The sequence below is a fragment of the Macaca mulatta genome, chromosome 4, assembly GCF_049350105.2.
Source record: "Macaca mulatta isolate MMU2019108-1 chromosome 4, T2T-MMU8v2.0, whole genome shotgun sequence".
NCBI classification, from domain to species: Eukaryota; Metazoa; Chordata; class Mammalia; order Primates; family Cercopithecidae; genus Macaca; species Macaca mulatta.
The window spans coordinates 141,027,456-141,049,357 of record NC_133409.1 but is presented as its reverse complement, the minus strand read 5'-3'; the positions used below and the strand labels follow the sequence as shown (position 1 = coordinate 141,049,357).

The window sequence follows — 21,902 nt, the reverse complement described above, 5'->3', positions numbered from 1 at the left end:
TACCCTAGCAAAATTATTCTATGCACATGTAAGCAATAGTATATAGTTACTGCAACCTTCTTTCCCACAAATGGTGGTGATAGGTAATAATACCCTGCAGTACTTCATCCTTTTTTTTTTTTTTTTTTTTTTTTTGGCATTCCCTTTTGGCACTTTTTTTATTGAGAAAAAATTCACCCTTTTAAGGTATACAATTCGGTGCTTTATAGTATATTTGTAAGACTGTACAATCATCACCACTATCTAATTCCAGAACATTTTTATCACCCCAGAAAGGAACTCTGGTCCCATTAGGAGTCACTCCCCATTTCCTCTTTCCCCAATCTTTGTAACCACTAATATATTTTCTGTCTTTAAAGATTGGCCTATTCTGGACATTTCATATAAATGGAATTATTATACATGGCTTTTTCTTTCAGTTAGCATAATGTTTTCATGGTTTATTTATGGTGTAGGGTTACTCTTTATGGCCAGGTAACATTCCATTGTACCACATTGTGGCACATGATGCCACATTTTATTTATCTGTTCATCATTTGGTGGACACTTAGGTTGTTTCCAGTTTTTAACTATTGTTATAAATAATGCTATGGTAAACATTCATGTACAAGTTTTCGTGTGAACATAGGCTTTCAATTATCTTGAGTATATACCTATCTTGGCATTTCCAGGAATTTCCAGGTCATACAGAAATTCTGTGTTTAACTTTTTGAGGAACTGTCAAACTGTTCTCCAAAGCCTCTGTACCATTTTACATTTTCACCAGCAATTTCCATAGCCTAGCCAACACTTGCTTTTGTTTGTCTTTTTTATTATAGCTATCCTAGTGGGTATGAAGTGGTATCTTATGATGTTGATTTATATTTCCTTAGTAACTAATGATGTTGAGCATCTTTTCATGAGCTTACTGGACACTAGTATATCTTCTTGGAGAATGTCTATTCAAATTATATGCCCATTTTTTAATTCGAGTTTTTGCCTTTTATTGCTGCATATTACAAGTTTTAAAAATATATTCTGCATACTGGACCCTTATTGGGTTTGACTTGCAAATATTTTCTCCAATTCTGTAAGTTGTCTTTCCACTTTCATGACGAAATCATTTTGCAAAATGTAAGTTTTTAATTTTGATGAAGTCAATGTATCTATTTTTTAGTTTGGATCTTTGTGCTTTAAGTGTCATATCTAAGAAACTATCAACTAATCTGAGGTCACAAAGATTTACTCATGTTTTCTTCCAGGAGAGAAAAATCGACTTTTTATTTTGGCTTTTACATGTAGGTCTTCAATTTATTTTGAGATACTTTTTGTATATCATGTGAGGTCATGTTACAAAATCATGCTTTTGCATGTGGCTATCCAGTTGTCCTAGCACCATTTGTTTTTAAACAAAATATTCTTTCACTTATTTAATTGTCTTGACGCCCTTGTTGAAAATCAGTTGATCTTAAGTGAATGGGTTTATTTCTGGCCTCTCCATTTATTCTGTTGGTCTATATGTCTATCCTTATGCTAGTACCATCCAGTCTTGATTATTGTAGCTTTATAGTAAGTTTTACAATCAGGAAGTGTGAATCCTTCAACTGTACTCTTCTTCTGCAAAATTGTTTTGGCTATTCTGGGTCCTTTGTGTTTACATGTGAATTTTAGGATTGGCTTATCGATTTCTGCCAAAAGGACAACTGTAATTTTGATAGGGATTGCATCAAATCTATAATTAATTTGGGAAGAATTGCCATCTTAACAATACTAAGTCCTCTGATCCATGAAACTGGGATATCTTTTCCATATATTTAGGTCTTCTTTAATTTATTTCAATAATATTATACATTTATACATTAATAATTTTAATGTATAAATGTTAGACTTCTTTTGTTACATTTATGCCTAAATATCATATTCTTCTTGATACTATTATAAATGGAATTGTTTTCTAAATTTCATGTTTGAATTGTTCATTGCAAGTATATATAGAAATACAACTGATTTTTGTGTATATATAGTTTTCTTTTTTTCTCAGACAAGTTAGATAATGTGTATTGATTTTGCATCCTGGAACTTTGCTGAACTTACTAGCTCTAAATTTTTTTTTTTAGATTCCTTAGGATTTTACATATGCAAGATCATGTCATTTAAAAATAGATGCTTTTCTTTCTTTCTAGTCTGGAATCTTTTTATTTCTTTTTCCTTTCTAATTTCTCTTTCTTAGAACCTTTAGTACAATGTTGAATAAACGTGGCAAAGAGTGAATATTCCTGTCTTGTTCCCAATCTTGGGGGAAAGATTTCAGTCTTTCACCTTTAAGTGTGCTGTATGCTTTTGATAGATGGCCTTTATCATCTTGAGGAAATTCCCTTCTATTCCTATTTGTTGAGTATTTTTGACATGATATGGTGTCAGATTTTGTCAAATGTTTTTTTGGCATCTGTTGAGGTGACCATGTGGTTTTTGTCCTTTGTTCTATTGATATGGTATAATATCACATTGACTGATTTTTATATGTGAAATCAACTTTGCATTCCTGGGATAAATCCCACTTTGTCATGGTGTATAATGCTTTTTATCTGTTACTATATTCTATTTGCTAGTATTTTGTTGAAGATTTTTACATCTCCATTGATAAAGGATGTTGGTCTGTAGTGTTTTTGTTTTTTCTTGTGATTTCTTTGTCTGTTTTTTGGATTAAGGTAATACTGGCCTCATAGAATGAGTTAGGAAGAATTCCCTTCTCATTTATTTTTTAGAATAATTTGTAAAGGGTAGGTTTTTAAATTCTTTAAATATTTAGTAGCATTCACCAGTGAAGCCATCTGGGCCTGGGCTTCTCGTTGTGAGTTTTTTTTTTTTTTTTTTTTTACTAATTTAACCTCTTTACTTGTTATAGATCTATTCAATTTTTTATTTCTTCTTGAGTCAGTTTCAGTAATTTGTGTCTTCCTAGGAATTTGTTCATTTCACCTAGGTTATCTTAACTTGTTGATATACAATTGCTCATAGTATTCCTTTATAATCCTTTTTCATATCTTAATGCCAGTAGTTGTCCCTCCAATTTCATTCTGTATTTTAGTGATTTGAGTCTTTTTTTTTTTTTCTTGGCTAGTGTAGCTTAAAAAGGTTTATCAATTTTGTTGATCTTTTCAAAGAACCAACTCTTGGTGTTGATTTTTCTCTATTATTTTTCTGCTCTCTATTTCATTTCATTCATTTCTGTTCTAATTTTTATTATTTTCTTCCTTCTGCTTGCTTTGATTTTAGCTTACTCTTCAGTCTAGTTGCTTCAAGTAAAAGATTAGGTTGCTGTTTTGAGATCTTCTTCTTTAATGTAGGTGATTAAAGCTATAACTTTCATTCTAAGCACTGATTTTGCTACATCCCATAAGTTTTGGTATATTGTGTTTATATTTTTATCTCAAAGTGTTTCTAATTTCCCTTGTGATTTCTTCTTTAACACAGCTGTCATTTAGAAGTATGTTGTTTAATTTCTACGTATTTATGCATTTCCAAAATTTACCTCTGTTACTAATTTCTAATTTTTTTCCATTATGGTAAGAGAACATACTTTGTCTAATTTCAGTCCTTTTAAATTTATGGATACTTGTTTATGGTCTAATATATAGTGTATCCTAGAGAATGCTGCGTGTACACTTGAGAGGAATATGTATTCTACTGCTGTTGGGTAGAGTGTTTTATAACTGTCTGTTAGGTCTAGTTGATTTATAGAGTTGTTCATGTCTACTGTTTCCTTGCTGATTTTCTGTCTACTTGTTCTATCCATTTTTTAAAGTGAGATATTGAAGTCTCCAACTATTACTCTTTACTTTTCTATTTCTTACTTTAATTGTCAGTTTTTGCCTCACATTTTTTGAAACCCTATAGTTAGGTGCATATATATTTATAATTGTAGTATCTTCTTGACGGATTGACCTTCTTGTCATTATGATGTCCTTTTTATCTCTAGTAACAATTTTAAGTCTTAACTCTATATTTTGCCTGATATTTGTATAGTCATTCCAGCTCTCTTTAGCTAGTTTTCATGGTATATGTTTTTACATTCTTTCACTTTCAACCAGCTTGTGTTTTTTAATCTAAAGTTTTTCTCCTATAGGCAGCATGTAGTTGGATCATGTTTTTTTTTTGTTTTTTTTTGTTTTTTTTGAGACGGAGTCTCGCTCTGTCGCCCAGGCTGGAGTGCAGTGGCGCGATCTCGGCTCACTGCAAGCTCCGCCTCCCGGGTTCACACCATTCTCCTGCCTCAGCCTCCCGAGTAGCTGGGACTACAGGCGCCCACAACCGCGCCCGGCTAATTTTTTGTATTTTTAGTAGAGACGGGGTTTCACCGTGGTCTCGATCTCCTGACCTTGTGAGCCGCCCGCCTCGGCCTCCCAAAGTGCTGGGATTACAGGCGTGAGCCACCGCGCCCGGCCGGATCATGTATTTTTAATGCATTCTGCCAATTTCTGCCTTTTAGAATGTTTAATCCATTTACATTTAATGTAATTACTATAAAGTTAGATTTATGCCTGCCATTTTATTTGTTTTCTATTTGTCTTATGTCTTTTTGCCTCTCTTCATCAACTGCCTTCTGTTGTGTTAAATGTTGTGTTAAATAGATAATTTTAACTTTAGCTTTATAATTGTTAATCTATGAAGTTCTCTTTTAAATCAAATAGATAGGGAGAAAGACATTTTTCCTAAGTAAACATTCCCTCTATTGATGCAAGTCTTTGGTTAATTTCCAGAGTTCTGAAAAAGTTGATTCTGAATATATTTGCCAGTTTTCTTGTTTCTTGTTGCTGTTTTTTTTGTTGTTGTTGTTGTTTTGTTTTTTTGTTTTTTTTTGACAGTCTTGCTCTGTCACCCAGGCTGGAGTGCAATGGCACAATCTCAGCTCACTGCAACCTCCACTGCCCAGGTTCATGCAATTTTCCTGCCTCAGCCTCCTGAATAGCTGGAATTACAGGCATGTATCACCACACCCGGCAAATCTTTGTATTTTTAGTAGAGATGGGGTTTCACCATATTGGCCAGGCTGGTCTCAAGCTCCTGACCTCAGGTGACCCACCTGTCCCAGCCTCCCAAAGTGCTGGGATTCCAGGCATGAGCCACCACGCCCGGCCTTCTTGTTGCTTTTTGGAGGAGAGTTTTCACAGGTTCTTACTCTGGCATGTATCAGTTTTAATGTATGAGTTCTTTTATGGCTTCTGAGTTTGGTTCATTCTTGAAAGGGCTCTTTTCTCTCTAAAATTATTTTAACTATTCCTCAACAGTCTTTCAACTATTTTTTAGGCCAATTTTATCAAAATAGTATTTACATTTAGGAAAATGTACCCATTTTAGCGATAGGTTTTTGACAAATATATATACCTATGTAATCACTAGCACAATCATGATAGAGAACATTTCAACCAAAAAAGTTATTTCAGGTCCCTTTGTCATCATTCCCATTCCATCAATACTCCCAGCTTCGACACAAAATACTCTCATTATATTTTTCATTGTCTTTGTGTTATTTCTCCTTTGTCATTTTTTATTTCAGTCTTAAGTTGCCTAACAGTGTCTCTTTCATTTTATTTTAAAGAATCTGTTCTTTTATGTATTAGTTATATCATTTTTCTCTTTTAAAATTAACTTCGGTGGCCTAAGCCTGTAATCCCAGCACTTTGGGCGGCCGAAATGGGCGGATCACGAGGTCAGGAGATCGAGACCATCCTGGCTAACACGGTAAAGCCCCGTCTCCACTAAAAATATACAAAAAATGAGCCAGGCGAGGTGGTGGGCGCCTGTAGTCCCAGCTACTCGGGAGGCTGAGGCAGGAGAATGGCGTGAACCCAGGAGGCGGAGCTTGCAGTGAGCTGAGATCCGGCCACTGCACTCCAGCCTGGGCAACAGAGCAAGACTCCGTGTCAAAAATAAATAAATAAATAAATAAGATAAAATTAACTTTTTGAGTAAGATGCTTAATTGTTAAGAGTGTGAATTTTCCTCTGAGTACTTCTTTAACTGAATTCCAAAGGTTCTGATATGAGGAGGTCATCTCACCATGTTGCCTGCATTTACTTTGCTTTATATTGCATGTGTGTTTCTTCTTATAAAATTTAGCATGGCAGTATTTTCATCTTAGAAGTTACTTTTATAACTATGACTTTGGTTGGTATTCATAGACTTCCTATCATGATCAATGATGGAATTTTTATATTTCCTCTTCCTTACCACTCAATTGATTGTTATTTTTCTTAGTATTTTCCTTTATACTCAAAAGTAAAAATACACTTTTTACTTCTGACATGTTCTAAAAAGTTCTAAATATATTCAGACCATGGTGAGTTTTTCCAGAGGGTTCTTTTTAGTCTTTATTCTGCCCTTTTTTCTGCCACCTGTCCACTCCCCAGCAGGCAGTCCCTAGTCATTAGTTGATTGGTGGGCAAATTGGAGCCCAGGGCACACCACTTGTCCTTCTTCCTGAGGTGCTTAGGCCAAGCTTAGGGCCCCTCCAGATGGCAAAAACCTCTTTATGCCTAGCTATTTGTGATTGTAACAAGACTGGGTTACTGAGCATTTCATCCCAATATGGGCAAATACATACACCCCTCAGTATCTGGGGGGGATTAGTTCTAGGACCCCTGTAGATACCAAAATCCGTGGATGCTCAAGTCCCTTATATAAAATGGTGTAGTATTTGCATATAACCACACATCTCCTCATATACTTTAAATCATCTCTAGATTACTTAAAATACCTAATACAATATAAATATTATGTAAATAGTTGTTATACTGTATTGTATAGGGAATAATGACAAGGAAAAAGTCTGTACATGTTAAGTACAGACATAACCATTTTTTTCTAATATTTAAAGAAATATCTAATTTTTTTTTTTCAGTATTTTTGATCCACACTTAAATCTGTGGATACAAAACCCATGGATATGGAGGGATGACTATATTTTCAAATTGAACAGTTTCAGAAGAAATTCTGGCAAGTCCTTAAAGGCTCTTTCACCCCTAGCCTGAACTAGCTTTCATTCACACTTGACCATGGCCATTCCTTTACCATTCCCTTTTCCCTCCCCTCAGTTCATTTCTCCATGGGGCCCTTCCCAGGCTCCAGAGTTTAGACCAAGGGAAACAGTGTTACTAGATGACCACCTAGTTAAGAGACAGCCAGCTCTGGTAAGACTGATGTCTGTAAAGGTCTTCTAGTGCTTGAAAATCCTGTGTCCTGCCAAGGAACAGACTTGGTGTCTATTTCCATTTCTGTCCTTGCTCCTGTTTCCTTTCAGTCCCATTTCTCATACACCATTTGTCCTGGGTCTCTTTTAACTATCATTAACCTATCACCACCCCCACCCCATCATATGGTGTTGCATCATGTCACATATTCACAAGGTGCAGAGCAGAAAGGAGAAGAACTTCCTTGACTCACGCAAATGAATCTGTACTTGGAGGCATCATGAGAGAAGCAAAAAATACTTTTGAGGAAGACTTTTCAGCATCCCTTGAATCAAACTGCATTGTAGTGTTCTGACCAGGGAAGGAAACCATTTCCCCACTGACGAGAGACAGGAGATCATACAGCACAAAATTCAGACCAGAGTCTTTTCCGTTCACAGGCCAAGCAATTAGTCAAACTTGGGCAGTTTCCTTTCCCATTCAGCCATTAAGAGTTTGCACATCATTATTAGGATTTATTTAGCCCAGTGTGTAATGGCAGAAGAACCAGTGGGGGAGTGGGGTACAGGGAGGTCTTCCCCAAGACATCTCAGTCATATCTGAGCATCACTTTCCCTGACAGTAAAGTTAGGACATTGGATTAGATCTTAAAGTCCCTGGTTGCTCAGATATCCTAAGGATCCTAGGGCATGAGCTGGCTGGATGGATGCATAGAACCCCTAGGGATGGTCCTCATGAGTTTACAGTGTGATGAGTTTAGCTGGATGGAGTCTGATTGTTAGGTGGATTCTGGGCTGGCCCACAAGAGGCCCCTCCACCCTTGTTCCCTCCCGGGAAGATGACTGTGGCATATGTCACAGGCTTGGAGCAGACCAGGACCTTAGGAGGTAGAGGGGGCAATGAGGATGGAGCTGGGAGTGATGGTTTTCCCGATGGGGGATCAAGAGGTAGGCTGGTGTAGGTAGTATTGTCAAATGAAGGTGGTGAGTCAAGTCTAACGTGTGGTACATCCAAAGGCAATTCAGCAGCCAGTCCAGAGTCACTGACATGGTGGACCACTGAGGAGGGATTCTGAAACAAAAGCAGGCAAATCAGGAATGCCTCCCTCTGCCCCAGATCTCCCTTTGGTGGGAAGCCCAGGACCACACTAGATCTATCTCTTGAATCCTGAGTATGTCAGTGGGCAAGAGGGCTTCATTGTGAAGATTTTCCAGCCCCAAGTTTCTCCCCAAGTCTGGGAGGGTGGGATGCCAAGGGAGACCATTAGTGTCAAGTTTACAGCATTTACGAAGAGGGTTTCGACCCCAGCTAGGTCCCAGTCCTTTCTCCACCCCATCATCCTAGGACCTCTCAGTGAGTGTGATGAATAGAAAGTCTGGGGAATTTGGCTGCGGGCCTGCAGAGGCTTCTTACCATGCCTGAAACTCTGCTGCTCAGGAATCGGCCACTGACACCAAGCCTGTTCCCTGGCAGAACAGACAACAGCAGCATAGTCTGCTTCCGGGGCTAGCTCAGAGCCCTTCCCTCACTCTCTTCCTTCAGAAGCCTCTGAAACCTCTTCACTACTGCAGACTCACCTTCCCCACTCCCACCACCAAATCTTTACCCCTTCCATCTCCCCAGCCTGCTGGAAATCTCCTCACCCACTTATGGTTTCCAGAGCTCCCTTCAACTCACCTCAGCACTCAGCCTACCTCCCGAAACCCTTTCCCCACCTTCTCCAATGCCTTTCCTCCCATTGCATTGCCCCACCGTTTCTAATTCCTGTCTTTCTGCAGGCTGCTCCCGTTGAATCTCCTTCCCTCCCCTCCATCCCTCAGCCCTGGAAATTCTAGGATATGGGGGCCTTGAGACTTAAGCCCAGGTAAATCCATTTGTAGGGGGATTGGACCTAGACTCCTGGCCTTATCTACACAACTGGTTGATACAGGAATGGTAGGGCCAGGCTGAGATAGGAAGATAGCCACCTACCTTTTTTCCTCTTGGCCATCACAGCAAACAGCACCACCGCTGCCACCAGCAGGCCTACCAGGAGCACAGCACCCCAGATCAAGGGGATGCTGAGGAACAGAAAGGGATAGGTAGGCTTAGACCTGAAGCCTGTGGGGAGCTGCTGGCCAGGAGCCCTGCAGCAGCGACAGAAGGGTTACGTTCTCGATTGGGAGAGGGAGATGGAATAGAATGAGGAGGGCTGACTGAGGCAGGGCAGAAGAGGGACTCATTAAGGTGTCCTGGCTGAAGATTCACCAGCATGAAGGGACCATTGCTGAACCAGGACAGAGAAGTATGTATCTGTCTGTCGTCTGTCCAGAAGTTCCCCAGAGGTGGGAAGAATCATAGGTTTTCCCCTTCGATTTAGTTGGGAGCTCTAAACAAGTCATTGTCTCCACTACCACCCTTTTCCTGGCCTCCCAAATCCAATCTTGTCAGTACCTCTTCTCATCCTGGCTGGGTTCCAAAGGGTTGGCACTGCCTGCAGGGTCTGAGAATGCGTTCTCAGCCAGACTGCCAATCTTATGGATCTCTTCTTCATCCTCTGTCAGGCCAGGAACGGAGTCAGAAGGAAACATTTAATGAGTGCATGCCCATGTGGGCAGGCTTCAATATCCTGTTGAGTTATAGGGACTGGAGGAGTGGAGCCAAGGAAGGAGAGGACCCCAGGAAGAAACACAGAAAGGGGAGGATGGGATGTTCTTTAGGGGCCTGTCATTCCACAGGTCAGGAAATGGCACTGGCTTTTTATGTCTTTACCTGGTTGTGACTACACCCACTTTTCCCTGTACCACCAGCTCCCCCCATCCTCCCGCTGCATTTCTTCCCTTTTACTTGCTCTACCCCTCACCCTTCTGGCCTTATCAAGCTGTTCAGTCTGTGTAAAAACACCTACTGGATGATCTATACCCACCTCTCCTTCCCACCCGAATAGGTTTCTCCAGTTCTCATCCTCAGGGTGACATAGCTCCTGGCTCTCATGGGTCTTAAATGGGGCCTCCTCACATACCTGCAACCCTGCAACCCCAGCCCAAGCTCTGCCCTCAGGACTGAAGGAAATCTGGGTGGGTCCTCATGTGATGCAACACTAACTAACTGACCCTTGCTGAGAGGCTTGCTGGGATCCTGAGACTCAGTTTGAGGACAAGGCTTCTGTCACCCATAGGATGTGCTTGACTTCTGGCTGTAGGACTTGGGGTTGGTTTCTCTGGGCCTGGAGACTTGTCTTAGGAACGTGGCCAGTCCTTTCAGACCGACTGGAATGGGCCTTGCCTTGTTCTTGAGAGATTTACCATTCCTACTCCCCTTCCTATGCCACACCAGGAACTGGGGCTGCTGTGGCACATGTCCTGCCCTCCTGGTGCCTATTAGGCTGCCTTTGACCACCTTCTCTGAAGCTAAATGCTCGCCTGAGCTGCAAGCCACATCATCTCTGGATGCTATGTGCCACCTGCCTGCCTGAACATCATTCTCCACAGCACCTGCCCCATAGCAGCAGGTTGGGGGCCCAGCTCCCTGCCTCCCTGACCCTCCTCCCAGGGAGTCTCCTCTTGTCACAATTTGCCTTTTAGGGAGTTAGAACCTGAATTTAGTAACTCAAAGTGTCAAGGAATGAGGAGGGCAAAGAATGACAAGGATTAACAATATATTTATAATATAAGACAATAACCACGGGCTTGAGATGAGAAGGATTCTAATGACAACATAGTCTACCCTCTTATTTAGAGGGAAAAAAACAAGGGAAGGGGCTGGGGCGGTGGCTCATGCCTGTAATCCCAGCACTTTGGGAGGCCAAGGCGGGCAGATCACTTGAGGTCAGGAGTTCAAGACCAGCCTGGCCAACATGATAAAACCCCGTCTCCACTAAAAATACAAAAATTAGCTGGGCATGGTGGCGGGCACCTGTAGTCCCAGCTACTCGGGAGGCTGAGACACAAGAATCACTTGAACCCAGGAGTCCAAGGTTGCAGTGAGCCAATACTGCCATTGCAGTCCAGCCTGGGCAACAGAGTGAGACCCTGTCTCAAACAAAACAAAATGAAACAAAACAAAAAACAAGGGAAGGGAAAATGTTCTACTTAATTTTATTTGGGGATTGGGCATAAAATACTTGAGAAAAGGAAGACCTAAAGGTGAAAAAATGGCCAGTTCCATAAAAGAAAAGGAGTGGCTGTCTGTGCTTGAGGTAGCTGACCATTTTCCCTCCAGAACTTTATTTTTAGAACATCCTATCTTTCTTTAAAAAAACCCAACTTTTTAATATTTTAAAATTTTCTTTTAATAAATGCTTGTATACTAGAAAAGTTATGGGCTGTGGGAATGAAACCTGCAAAAACAGTGTCTTTAATACTGAAAATAGGGTCAAGAATATTGGCTTAAAATATGAATGACACTTTTTCCATTTTTAAAACGAAAGGAGTTGAAGTAGTTCAGGTACTGAATGTACCCACTTGTAGGTGAGACATACTAGATGCCCTGTGAAGACTTATAAAATTAAATAAGGTATGCATTCCATAATTCTTAAGCCGCCAAGCCCACTATTACAGGAATAAAACACTGAAAGCTACAAAAATTAATTCTGGTTTTATATACTCAGATTCAACATTGTTTAAAATATTTCTAATTAAAAAATAAATTAGCATCAAGTATGTTGAAAATACTGGAAGAAGAGACCAAGTCCCTGGGGTGGGAAGGACACGCCTTCCTGTTGGGAAGCACACTAGTGTGGAAGGGGGAAGGGGATGGTTTTTAGCTGATTTATCTCAGACTTCCCACCCAGTTTGGTTTCCGCTCCCTGCAGAGCTGTCAAGAGGATATCTCCTCCGAATGCCTCCTCCCCAGGGGCCCCCACTCCTCAAGAACCCAAGAGCCCTGGCAATAGGTGGGGGTGGGGAGGGTAGGTCCAAGGGGTGGTAGCTGGCCTAGGATAACTCACCTGGGGGCAGTATGTTCAGAGAGACTCTATGCAAAATCTGGGGCCCCCTGGCCCCATCCACCATGCAGCCATACTCGCCAGCATCCTCCTCCTGCAGGGTAACCATTTCCACCTGCAGCAGACCCCCACCCAGGTCTGTGAGAAACGTACGCCTGCCCGCTGGAGCTCTGCGATCCACAGCTGAGGACACCAGGGGCTGGCACCCCTCCGGCGAGAACCGGCACCACACCTTCTGAGCCTTGACATCCTGGAGCCTGTAGTGGCACTGCACCAGAATGGAGCTTCCCACAGGTGCCTGCAGCACCTCGGGGAGGCTGCCAACTATGCCCTGACCTGGGGAAGAAAAGGAGGTGGGAATTGTGGGCAGGAGCTGGGAGCACCTCCCAGCCCAGCTGCTGGTATGGGTGTGGCGTTCACAATAACACTTTACTCCTGGGCATGGGGCTGAGCATATGGGGCCCGGAGCTGCAGCTCCTCCTGAACCTTACCTTCTAGTCCCAGGAGCAGCAGCAAGAGCAGGTTGGGGCCCATGGCTGGGCAGAGAAATGTCAACTCCTGGGCTTGCCTGGGGACTGACACAGCATTCCCCTGAGGGCAGGAAACATCTGCCTCAGACAGTCACGTGGGGTTCTCAGTGACTATGGGGTGGGAGACAGGAAATGATGGGCACCTCCAGGAGTGGGGAAAGGGAGTTCTTCCAAGCCCTGGTTGGCTCAGTGCTCAGGAACTGCCCTGAGGGTAAGGGTGGGCAAGAAAGGATGAGAAGACCCAAAGAAAGCTAGAAGCCTGCAGTGGCTGGGGCCCAGCTAAGGGGTGAGATGGGAGGATTGTGACAATTGGAGGACAAGAGAGAAAGAGGAAAGATGATCTTCAGGATCTTCCTAATACAGAATCTGAGGGTGCACAGCTGTGACGGAGGAAGGTAGAGTGCCCTGCACCTCACCCAATGCCATTCTCACTCTCAATTCTTTGGGAGTGCTGCCCCACCACCCAAGCTTTTAAGAGGTTGTCCTTGCATGCAGTACAACCTCAAACAGGAAGTTTCACCTTGATCCTGTACCCTGGACTGGGTCTTTCTTCATTTATTGTCCTGGACACTCTAGACCCCTTCCATCTGGATCCACATTCTTCGGTTCTAGGAAACGAATTATTTCTTTCATAATTACATGTCCATTTTCTTCTCCCCCTCCCTTTTTCTGCAACTCCTTAACTAGTTGGTTATTGAACGTCGTGTGTTCATTTCATTTTTATATCTTTTCTCTCTCATTTTCCATGTTTTTCTCTCTTTTGTTCTGCCTTCAAGGAGATGTCCTCATTTTTCTTCCATCCTTCTATTTTTGTCTTTTAAAATGTTATTTTTTAAAATATTTTTAATTTACAAGACAAGATATTCCTCGTTCTTTGAGCATTTTAAAATTCTGGCATACTATTTTTGTTTCATGAATGCTCTATCTTCTCTGTTGGAAGACAATTCTTCATGAATATTTTCACATTGCTGCATGTTCTAGTCCTTCCGTGCAAAGGGTACTGGCCAAGTTTTGTTGGCGGGTGATTGAATAGCAAACATGCCTTGAGTGCAACATCCAGAGATTTGCTTGCATTCTTCCTCTTCTTCACCAGAGATTTGTTTACATTCCACAGTAAAGGTTTCTCTCTCTCTCTCTCTCTCTCTCTCTCTCTCTCTCTCTCTCTCTCTCTTTCTTCCAGAGAGGGAGATACACCAAATTCTCTATATAAACTCCAAGTCTCATAATTTGGGGGTTTCTCTCCTGTGATCCAAGCTCACTGCCTACACAGGAGACTCCTGGCTCTCATTCATGTTGCCCTGTGGAAATGGGCTCAGGGAACTGGGACAAAGTGTGAGTAATAAACCTAATAAACTATCTGACCTCAGACATAGGGGAAGCACCAGTGGTCAAAGAGACTACAGCAGCTGGGGATGGTTAACAGGGGAGTATTGCTCTAATCTGGAGGGTAAGACCTAGAAAAGGGTCTGGAAAGGCCGTTCTCCCTCACTCCCATCTCCTCCCTTCTCACCTCCTTTTTTCCTCTTTTTCCTTCCTTCCTTTGGGAACAAGGGAGTGAGGAATGGGAAACTGGGAGCAGGAGCTTAAGAAAACTAGTTAATGTGTTAAACTGGGCCTTGTAGAAGTGGAAGATTGGGTGACCAACTTCCCCTTTTTGCTTGGGACTGAGGGGTTTCATGGGACTTTCTGTGCAAAAACTGAAAAAGTCCTGAACAAACCAGAACGGGTCACCCTAGTTGGTGATGTGCTTGCATCCGTCTTGCCAATGCATACCAGGCTTTCTCTGATTGCCTTATAGGGAAGTTATTTTCATACTAACAAGCCACCCGGGCATGTTGTATGAAGAGGTGAACTGTATTCAACGCTGGACTAAGTGTTGAATATGGTCCACTGCTGGGTGCTGGGACAGAGGTGACCAGGCAAGTTCCTGGCCTTCACAGAGGCATCATGTTGCTGGGCATTAGATGGAGGAAACCAGTGTTTATTGAGGACCTACTATGTGCCAGTCACCTGGCCAAGGACCTTCACAATATTATTTCTTTCTTTTTCTTTTTTCTTTTGAGACAGAGTCTCACTCTGTTACCCAGGCTGGAGTGCAGTGGCACAATCTTGGCTCACTGCAACCTTGGCCTCCTGGGTTCAAGCGATTCTCTGCCTCAGCCTCCCAAATAGCTGGGACTACAGGCACGCACCACCATGCCCGACTAATTTTTGTCTTTCCTTTTTTTTGTACAGACAGTGTTTTTGCCATGTTGGCCAGGCTGGTCTTGAATTCCTGGCCTCAAGTAATCCACCCCCCTCAGCCTCCCAAGGTGCTGGGATTACAGGCGTGAGCCACCATGTCCGGCCACAAATGTTATTTCTTTCAACCCCACAAAAACCTTGCAAAGTAGGGGAAGTGGTTGTTTTGTTTGTTTATTTCTACAAGAGAGGGCACTGAGGTTTAGAGGGATTGAGGAGGTTGCCTAAGGTGTCTTAATAGGAGGCAGAGTTGAAATTTGAGGCCAAATGGCCTCACTCCCCTTCAGTCCAGAGTGCTCCCAGAGAGTCTGAGGCAGGGGATCCTGGGTGATTCCAATCCAGAGGGGAATGTCTCTGACACGGCAGAGAAGGAAAGAGAAAAGTCCAAGCTCCCATGAGGAGGAAAGCCTGATTCTGGGCTGGGGCTGATGGCAGCCACTGCCCTCGAGCACAAGGCAGGCTGCGGGGAGCCTCCCAGGCCATGTCATCAGCACTGGTGCCCACAACTGGGGTGGGAGGGAGGTGGAGAAGGTGCAATTTGGGCTCGGCTCATTCTTGGTGTCTACCTGTGCCCTGGATCTATAGGAAGGGGGCACTGCCCCAGGACACAATAAGGAAGTTTAATGTGCCCCTGAGCCAGGCAGGCCATGGGAACACAGACTGGACCAGAATCCTAAGACTCCAGGGCAGGGAGCCAATGGAGCAGCTTACATTGGGTGTGGACAAGGCAGGGTTGGGGCACAGCTGGAGCCAGGGGAGTGACATGTTGAAGTGAGGCTGGAACATGAGGGCCATGCCGGGAGCTCCATCCTGGTGATTTAAACCTTAGGGGCCCAAGCCCAGGTTAGGTGGCAAAGCAGCCATGTGAGTGGTGGCCACAGGGGATCCTGGGCATCCACTTCTCTTGGGCCCAGTCCAGAGAGCCTAAGAATGTGGCCGACTCACTTCTTTCCCCTGCAGCTCACCCTCAGGGGAGTCTCCTCCCAGTTTCCCCCAGAGTCTTGGCCAGGGTGGTGTGTGTGTTGAAGAGAGAGATGAGGTTGCATGAGCTGCCCTGGCTGTTCGCTCGCCCCGAATACTCCTCCTTGTGATGTCCTCATGGTTCACTTCGTGGCCTCCTTCAACTGTTCCTCACCTTCTGGCTGCTGCATTTAAGATAGTATCATCCCCTGTGCCTCCTGCACACCCATACTCCTAACCCTGCTTGATTTTAATTTTTTTCTTCAGCACGTTTTGCCTCTAACAGGTGATCAGATTGACTTATTTACTGTGTGCATTGTCTGTCTCCTCTCCTCCCACTAAAGTGAGCTCTGTGCGGGCACAACTCTCGCCTGCTTCATCCACTGTTGTATTTCCAGTGTTCAGAATAGCACTCGCCACAGACTAGTTGCTCAAACTAATACTTGTTGAATAAATAAGTAGGAGTGAGTTAGAGGAAAGACCACCTTGAATGCCAAGTGAAATTTGGATTTCCAGGCTCTACTGGGGATTTTGGCTGGGGATTTTGGATAAGTTCCTTTCCCTTGTTGAGCCTCAGTTTCCCTTCTATATGATGAGGGGCTTGAACCATCAGTTCCCAGTTTGATATGCTGTACATTATGAAGCCCTTGTCATTTCTCCAAAGGCGAAGTGACATGATAAAAACAGAGTTCTAAGGAGATGAATGGATGAGTCTGCCAGGAGTTGACCTTGATGGGGAGGAACAGAGTCAGCTGGAGGGGGCCTTGAGGCAGGGACGTCCCATAATCCAGGGGAAGCTGATGGAGAGGGTGAATGCGGGGGAGGAGAGCAGAGGAAGACTGGATGCTAGAGAAACCCCAGAGGAGGAGGCAGAACTTGGCAATCAGATCTAGGGAAGGGAGGAGAGAGAAGAAAAAAACTGACTGGGCAATTGAAGCCTGTGAGAATGGAGAGATGTGGTATCCTGTGGTCCTGGGCCTCAAGGAGCAAGATCTCTTATCTTTTTCTCATCCAGATTCATTTTCTTACCCCTGTGGAAGAAAATGAGACTTTCATGAAGCCCACAACTATCCAGTTAAATAGGACAGTCTTGGGTTTATTTGTGAGTGTTTAAAATGTCCAGTGTTCAGTAGTTGTCAGGTGTTCTTACCACCTCCCCGCTCCCTCAAACACTCCCTGTTTCCAGAGTCCAGGAGAAGCAGTGTCCAGGCAGAGCAGTCTCTTGCCAGAGCAGAACAAGGAGTCCTGGTGGCCAAGTAGCACGTATGCAGGCTGGGCTGGTCCCTGGTGGGACTTCTCCTGGGCTTTTCCTCCCATCGTCTTCCTCACGTGTCTCTCAGCCCTGCAATAGTCCAAGGACTCATGTGGCCCCTCTCAGCACCACCTCCCATCCCTGCCAAGTCCACCTTCGATTGGCTGTGCTCTCCAAGCTCACCTGGCAGAGTTTGGAGCTGGTGCCCTGGGTCATGGCCACAGTCCGGTTCACTAGGTGGATGTGTCCCTGGCTTCTGTCCATGCCAGGCTGCAGCCCAGAGGGCGCTGGCTGCTAGAATCTTGATGAGAAAGATGCAGGCCAGGAGGAGAAGGACGGAAGTGGGTGGGAAGGGGATTTCTCCTTCCAAGAGGCTCCTTGGAGAGACAAGAGGGCAGATGGGAGCCTTGAGATGGCCTACAGATTAGAATCTTCTCTCAGGGAATGGGGAGAAACCAGGAGCTTCTAGGACCTCAGCACACCTCCCCACCCAGCACCATCCCTGGGATGGGTCTTTTTGGGGCTTTGAGAGCCCATAGTCAAGAGACTTGAGTTCTAGGCATGCTCTGCCACTAACCTGCTGAGTGCACTTAAACACACCACCTTCCCTCACTGAGCAGTTTTCTTCTGTATACAGTGCTATGCCATGGGGGTGTGTGTGTACACACATGTGTGCTCAGTGGTTATATGAGCAACGTTTAAACACCAGTACACAGGCATGGACCAGTCAGACTGGTTCTGGTCCTACCAAAGAAGCAGAGATCGGGGGTCTTAGCTTTGTACTAAAGTACTAAAACTTTCATTGTTACTGAATTATGGGGATGTCTGGGGCTGCCAGTGGAGGGGCGGGAGCTGGCATTCAGGAGTCTTAGAGCAGCTGCTCTTTACAAACCATTATAGAAGTCTTCCAATAAATGAACAACTGACACAATCACACTAACTAACTAACATGTAGCAGCTGGTGGAGGGGTGTTTAGATAAGACACATCCAGGGCCCTTCAGGCTCTAGTTGCCTTGTAATTTGTAGTTCAGGATGCCCAACCCCCATCCCCTGTGGGGCTCTGCAGGGTGGAAGTCTGCCCACGGGTTTTAGGAAAGAATCATCGCTGTACCTGGAGATGCTGTGCTCCACATGGGCATCCTCGAAGCTCTCAGACTCCCCGGGGACCCAGAGATCTCCAGCATCCCGGTGATCCAGGGGGTCTATGGGAGGCAGAGCCATGAGCCTCCAGCCCCTTCCTCCTTGAGGCAGGGGGGAACCTTTATGGGTGGGGTGAGGTCCCCTGGGCACTGGTCCTATGTGGATCAAGTCATTACACTCCATAAGCCTCAATTTCCCCACTTATAAAATGGGCAGTTAGGAATACTTCCTTAATAGCAGGGTTACCAGGATTCCATGAGGGCACCTCTGGGCAGTGTCTAGCACCTCATTGGAGCTCAGTAACTACAACTCCCCCCTCCTTCTGCACAGGGGCTAAGAAGAGCGAATTCAATCATGGATGTACTTGAAAATCCTATCTAAACTGTCAAGCTATCTACACAAGCTATGGGTTACTTTCATTTTTCTGTCTCCCTCTTGGGAGTTGGCTAAGGGAGTTCACTGCCTCCTGCCATCCTTAGAAAAGTGGTGGAGGTGGGGTTTGTGTCTAGGACTGGCAGTCTCGCCTGACCTCCCCACATCAGGCAAATACTACTCCTGACCTCATTTCCATGCTAAAGAGCCATACTGGGAGAAGGGGTTGGAAAAGAGGAGAGTCAGAAATGGCCTCTGTAGTCCCAGATTTGTTCTCCTTTGGGGACACAGTTGTGTTCTGAAGACTCAAGCAGAAAGCCTTCTTGGAGGGTGGTCCCTGCGCAAAGCTCGGGGATGGAAAGAGATACCGTGGCCCACCTATTCCCACCTGGAATGGCGATCCCAAGACAGTTCAGTAGCAGGAGGCTTGGAGCACATGTCACACCCTGCCCGCAACTGCCCTCCCCCACAACACAAACTCACCGGAACCCTGTGGGGTCAGCAGGACAGACACCACCCTCTCCATTTACAGATGAGAGAATGGAGGCCCAGAGAAGGGAAGCACATTGCCCAGCACAAGCAGTGTACTTTTCTAGGGGTGATTTTCTGTACCAGGTTGGTGCTTCACTTACGTTGATAGGACCACTGGTTGGTTGGTGAGGGAATAAATTAATCTCCTCCTCCTCCTTAAGGACCTCCCATCATGTTCACATGCTAACTGGATGGAGATGGATAAAGCTGTTTGGGCAAGCAGGGCCAAGGCCAGGCTAGTTCACAGAGTGCCTTAATGCAAAGTAGAGAAAGGTGCCCTTCCTGCAGGTGATGCAGCTCTGCACCAGGGAACACAGTCTGGCAAAAGGAGTCCGGGCTGGGGAGTGGATTTTGGCCCTCTTGTGCAGTGAGCAACCTGCACAACTATCCTTGGTAGCCCTGAGTAGGGAGATGAGACCCACACGATGGGTTTTCCCAGGATTCCTGAGAGCCCAGTGGGTGGTTCTGCACACAGATGCCCAAAACATGAGGCTTGGAACAGGGGCAGGCCAGAGAGGCAGCCACTGCCCACTCACCTGCCAGCACCTCCACCAGAACCTTCCTGAGGGTGTCAGCCTCACTGCCATGGAGGCTTTGGCACTGGTAGAAGCCCGCATCGTGGGGTTGTAGATTCCGCAGTGTAATGGTGAGAGTGCCGCCCAGGGTATCATCTGTGATGGCTGTGCTCCCATTCCGCCTCCTCAGGAAGGACAGCAGCCACAAGTTGTGCGTGCTGACCACGCGCTGGCATGGGCCCTTCTCGCCCAGCTGGCGGCACCAGGCCTTGCGCCTCCCCCAGTGCTTCATGGAGTCATAGGGGCAGGACACCTGTAGGGACTGGCCCTCCACGCCCTGGAACACCGTGGTGTTGTGGGCTCCAGACAGCTCTGGGGAGGAGACATTCATTCACTCCTTCATTTACCAAATACGCATTGAACACTTGCCCTGTGCAGTGACCTAAACAGACAAAAACCCTGCCCTGAAGGAGCTTAGGTTCTTATGCAAGTTGGGAGCAGGTGGCACAGCATGTGTTTGTGGGAAATTGGGAACCAGGAAACCTGGGACCTGGGTTTGGTTTTCTCACAGTTGGTCTTGCTGGGCCTCCTTGGAGACGTAACTGACCCTCCCTGGGTCTATTCTGGAGACACTTGGTCTTAAAATCCCCTCCAGTTCTGTTCTGCACATCTCTTTGCTGTCATACGGGACTAGGATCTCTCCTCTCGGCCTGGGGCTGGCTCTCCCTGCCCCGCCACTCTTGTTTGCTCTGCAGCCGCCCACACTGGTACCGACTTTCCTGACCTTTAGCTTCCAGCTTCCCTATTTCTGTGGCTTTGTTCCCCTTTCAGGAAGGACCCGTCTCGGAGATATTTTGGGGGAGACATGAGGCTGCTATTTTGGGAACCCTCCTTAGGGCGGGGGAGATGGGCTTAGAGCACCAGCTTGTTGCTGGGGCAGGGGCTGCAGCAGAAGCCCCCAGAGCCCCCTGCTTTGACTTCTCCTCTCTTGGTCCTCCCTTGCCTGCCATCTTCAACCATTACTGTGACAGAGGCTTGAAAGATAGGATTGGGAAGCTGGTGGCCTGCCTTTTGGAACTAGAGAGACCATATGGGCAGTGGCCCTCTCCCACCTTACCACCTCCCATCCATGCCTCAGGACCCCACCTTCCTCCCCGCCCCCACACCATCTAAAGCTGCAGGAACAAGACTCCATTTGGCACTATCTCTCCTCTTGCCCAGGTTTGTCCAACGCTGTGGGGGAGCAAAAGGTTCACTTCCCTCAGTGGGAAGAAGCAGTTGTGTACAAAAATTTGGTGTGTCAATTCGCCGCAACTCAGTGATGGAAATCTCCAGGCCCCTCACCTCCCATCGAGAGCTGAGGACAAGAGGACCTTCAGAGCAGGGGAGACAGTGCCCCAAAGATGCAGGTGAACATCCTCATGTTCTTTCCTCTTTTATAACTGCAAGGGCTCATAATTAGTGGCTTATAATTTCAGAGGCTATTATCAGTGCTGGCGCCCCCCGAAAGCTTCCCCCAACTGCCAGCTAGTGCCTGGGATGCCACTGTTAGCACTCCTTCCCTTCCAATGCAACCAGAGTCCACCAGCCCCTTACATGTCCACATGCAGGAAGAGTCTGAGGGTGGGTTTTGATACTGGGGAGGGAAGGAGGGTGTGAAGAATATGGGCAGGTTGGGGAGGAGAGGAGTGTAGAACAGGGCACTCAGGCATGCCAAGGACTGCCACCGCCTTCGTAATTCACCCCAGGGCCCACCACCTGCTCCCTAACCACATACTCAAAGTGAGGGAAAGAAGGCATCACAGGGCACGGAGAAGATCCTACCTGTGGCAAAGAGTAAGATGAGCAGCCGGAGAGGCTCCATGCCACCCTTCCCTGGCCAAGGGCAGATGCAGAGTGCCTTGTGCAAGATCTTGTCTTTCCCTTGAACTGCAGAAAAGAGAGGATCAGGCATGTCAGGCGCTGCCCACAGGAACTGGGTTCCTGGGGATTAAGCAATAGTCAGGACTGGGGTCTGGAGGCGGTGCAGGGTGGGGAGGGAGGGGGAGGAGGAGTCGGCCACTGCAGCCCTGGCAGAAGGAGCCTGAGTCTCCCAGACCTCTGAGAAGCCAGCCCACCCTCCTGCTGGTGCCAGCCAGGGTGGCCCCCAGATGGCTGGGGCTGGTAAGGCCCTGCACTGCTCAGTTTCCTTGCAGAGCCTAGCCCAGGAATCACTATCCTCACAGCAGTATTCAGACCCTCCACCAGCTGCAATGCCTGCTGTCTTC

At 45.7% G+C, this 21,902-nt stretch overlaps 2 protein-coding genes across 6 annotated transcripts; both read right to left on the bottom strand.

Annotated features, from left to right (window-relative positions):
* Positions 1–7,584: 7,584 nt before the first annotated feature.
* On the bottom strand, positions 7,585–12,673 carry TREML1 (triggering receptor expressed on myeloid cells like 1). Of its 2 annotated transcripts, NM_001194729.2 has the most exon segments (6): positions 7,585–8,240; positions 8,583–8,635; positions 9,141–9,229; positions 9,603–9,705; positions 12,097–12,429; positions 12,585–12,665. In NM_001194729.2, coding segments are annotated over 6 exon segments (936 nt in total). In that variant the 5' UTR covers positions 12,628–12,665; the 3' UTR covers positions 7,585–7,925.
* Positions 12,674–15,022: 2,349 nt separating this feature from the next.
* TREM2 (triggering receptor expressed on myeloid cells 2) lies at positions 15,023–21,533 on the bottom strand. Of its 4 annotated transcripts, none has more exons than XR_013416403.1 (6): positions 21,460–21,533; positions 19,657–20,007; positions 18,189–18,372; positions 17,260–17,453; positions 16,975–17,166; positions 15,023–16,855 (listed from the first exon to the last, which is right to left on the bottom strand). XR_013416403.1 is itself a non-coding variant. In XM_077999993.1 (5 exons), exons 1-5 carry the CDS (start codon positions 21,497–21,499, stop codon positions 17,150–17,152), a joined length of 786 nt encoding a protein of 261 aa, XP_077856119.1. In that variant the 5' UTR covers positions 21,500–21,533; the 3' UTR covers positions 16,897–17,149. The 4 variants fall into 4 exon arrangements, 2 of the variants coding, with proteins under 2 accessions (XP_077856119.1, XP_001117305.3); XR_013416404.1 differs by having other exon boundaries at positions 18,189–18,279; XM_077999993.1 differs by lacking the exon at positions 15,023–16,855 and having other exon boundaries at positions 16,897–17,166.
* Positions 21,534–21,902: the final 369 nt, after the last annotated feature.

What these genes read in the sequence shown, in the direction of transcription:
- TREML1 (XM_015136276.3), bottom strand. Translation starts at nt 12,627, where the DNA reads ATGGGCCCCAACCTGCTCTTGCTGCTGCTCCTGGGACTAGAAG. An exon ending in TCTGAACATACTGCCCCCAG is followed by an intron (nt 9,706 to 12,096) that starts GTGAGTTATCCT and finishes CTGGCCTGACAG; the next exon opens with AGGATGAAGAAGAGATCCAT. An exon ending in CCCAGCCAGGATGAGAAGAG is followed by an intron (nt 9,230 to 9,602) that starts GTACTGACAAGA and finishes TCTGTTCCTCAG; the next exon opens with CATCCCCTTGATCTGGGGTG.
- TREM2 (XM_077999993.1), bottom strand. Translation starts at nt 21,499, where the DNA reads ATGGAGCCTCTCCGGCTGCTCATCTTACTCTTTGCCACAG. An exon ending in TCTGGTGGAGGTGCTGGCAG is followed by an intron (nt 18,373 to 19,656) that starts GTGAGTGGGCAG and finishes TGATCCACATAG; the next exon opens with GACCAGTGCCCAGGGGACCT. An exon ending in GTGGAGCACAGCATCTCCAG is followed by an intron (nt 17,454 to 18,188) that starts GTACAGCGATGA and finishes TGTCTCTCCAAG; the next exon opens with GAGCCTCTTGGAAGGAGAAA.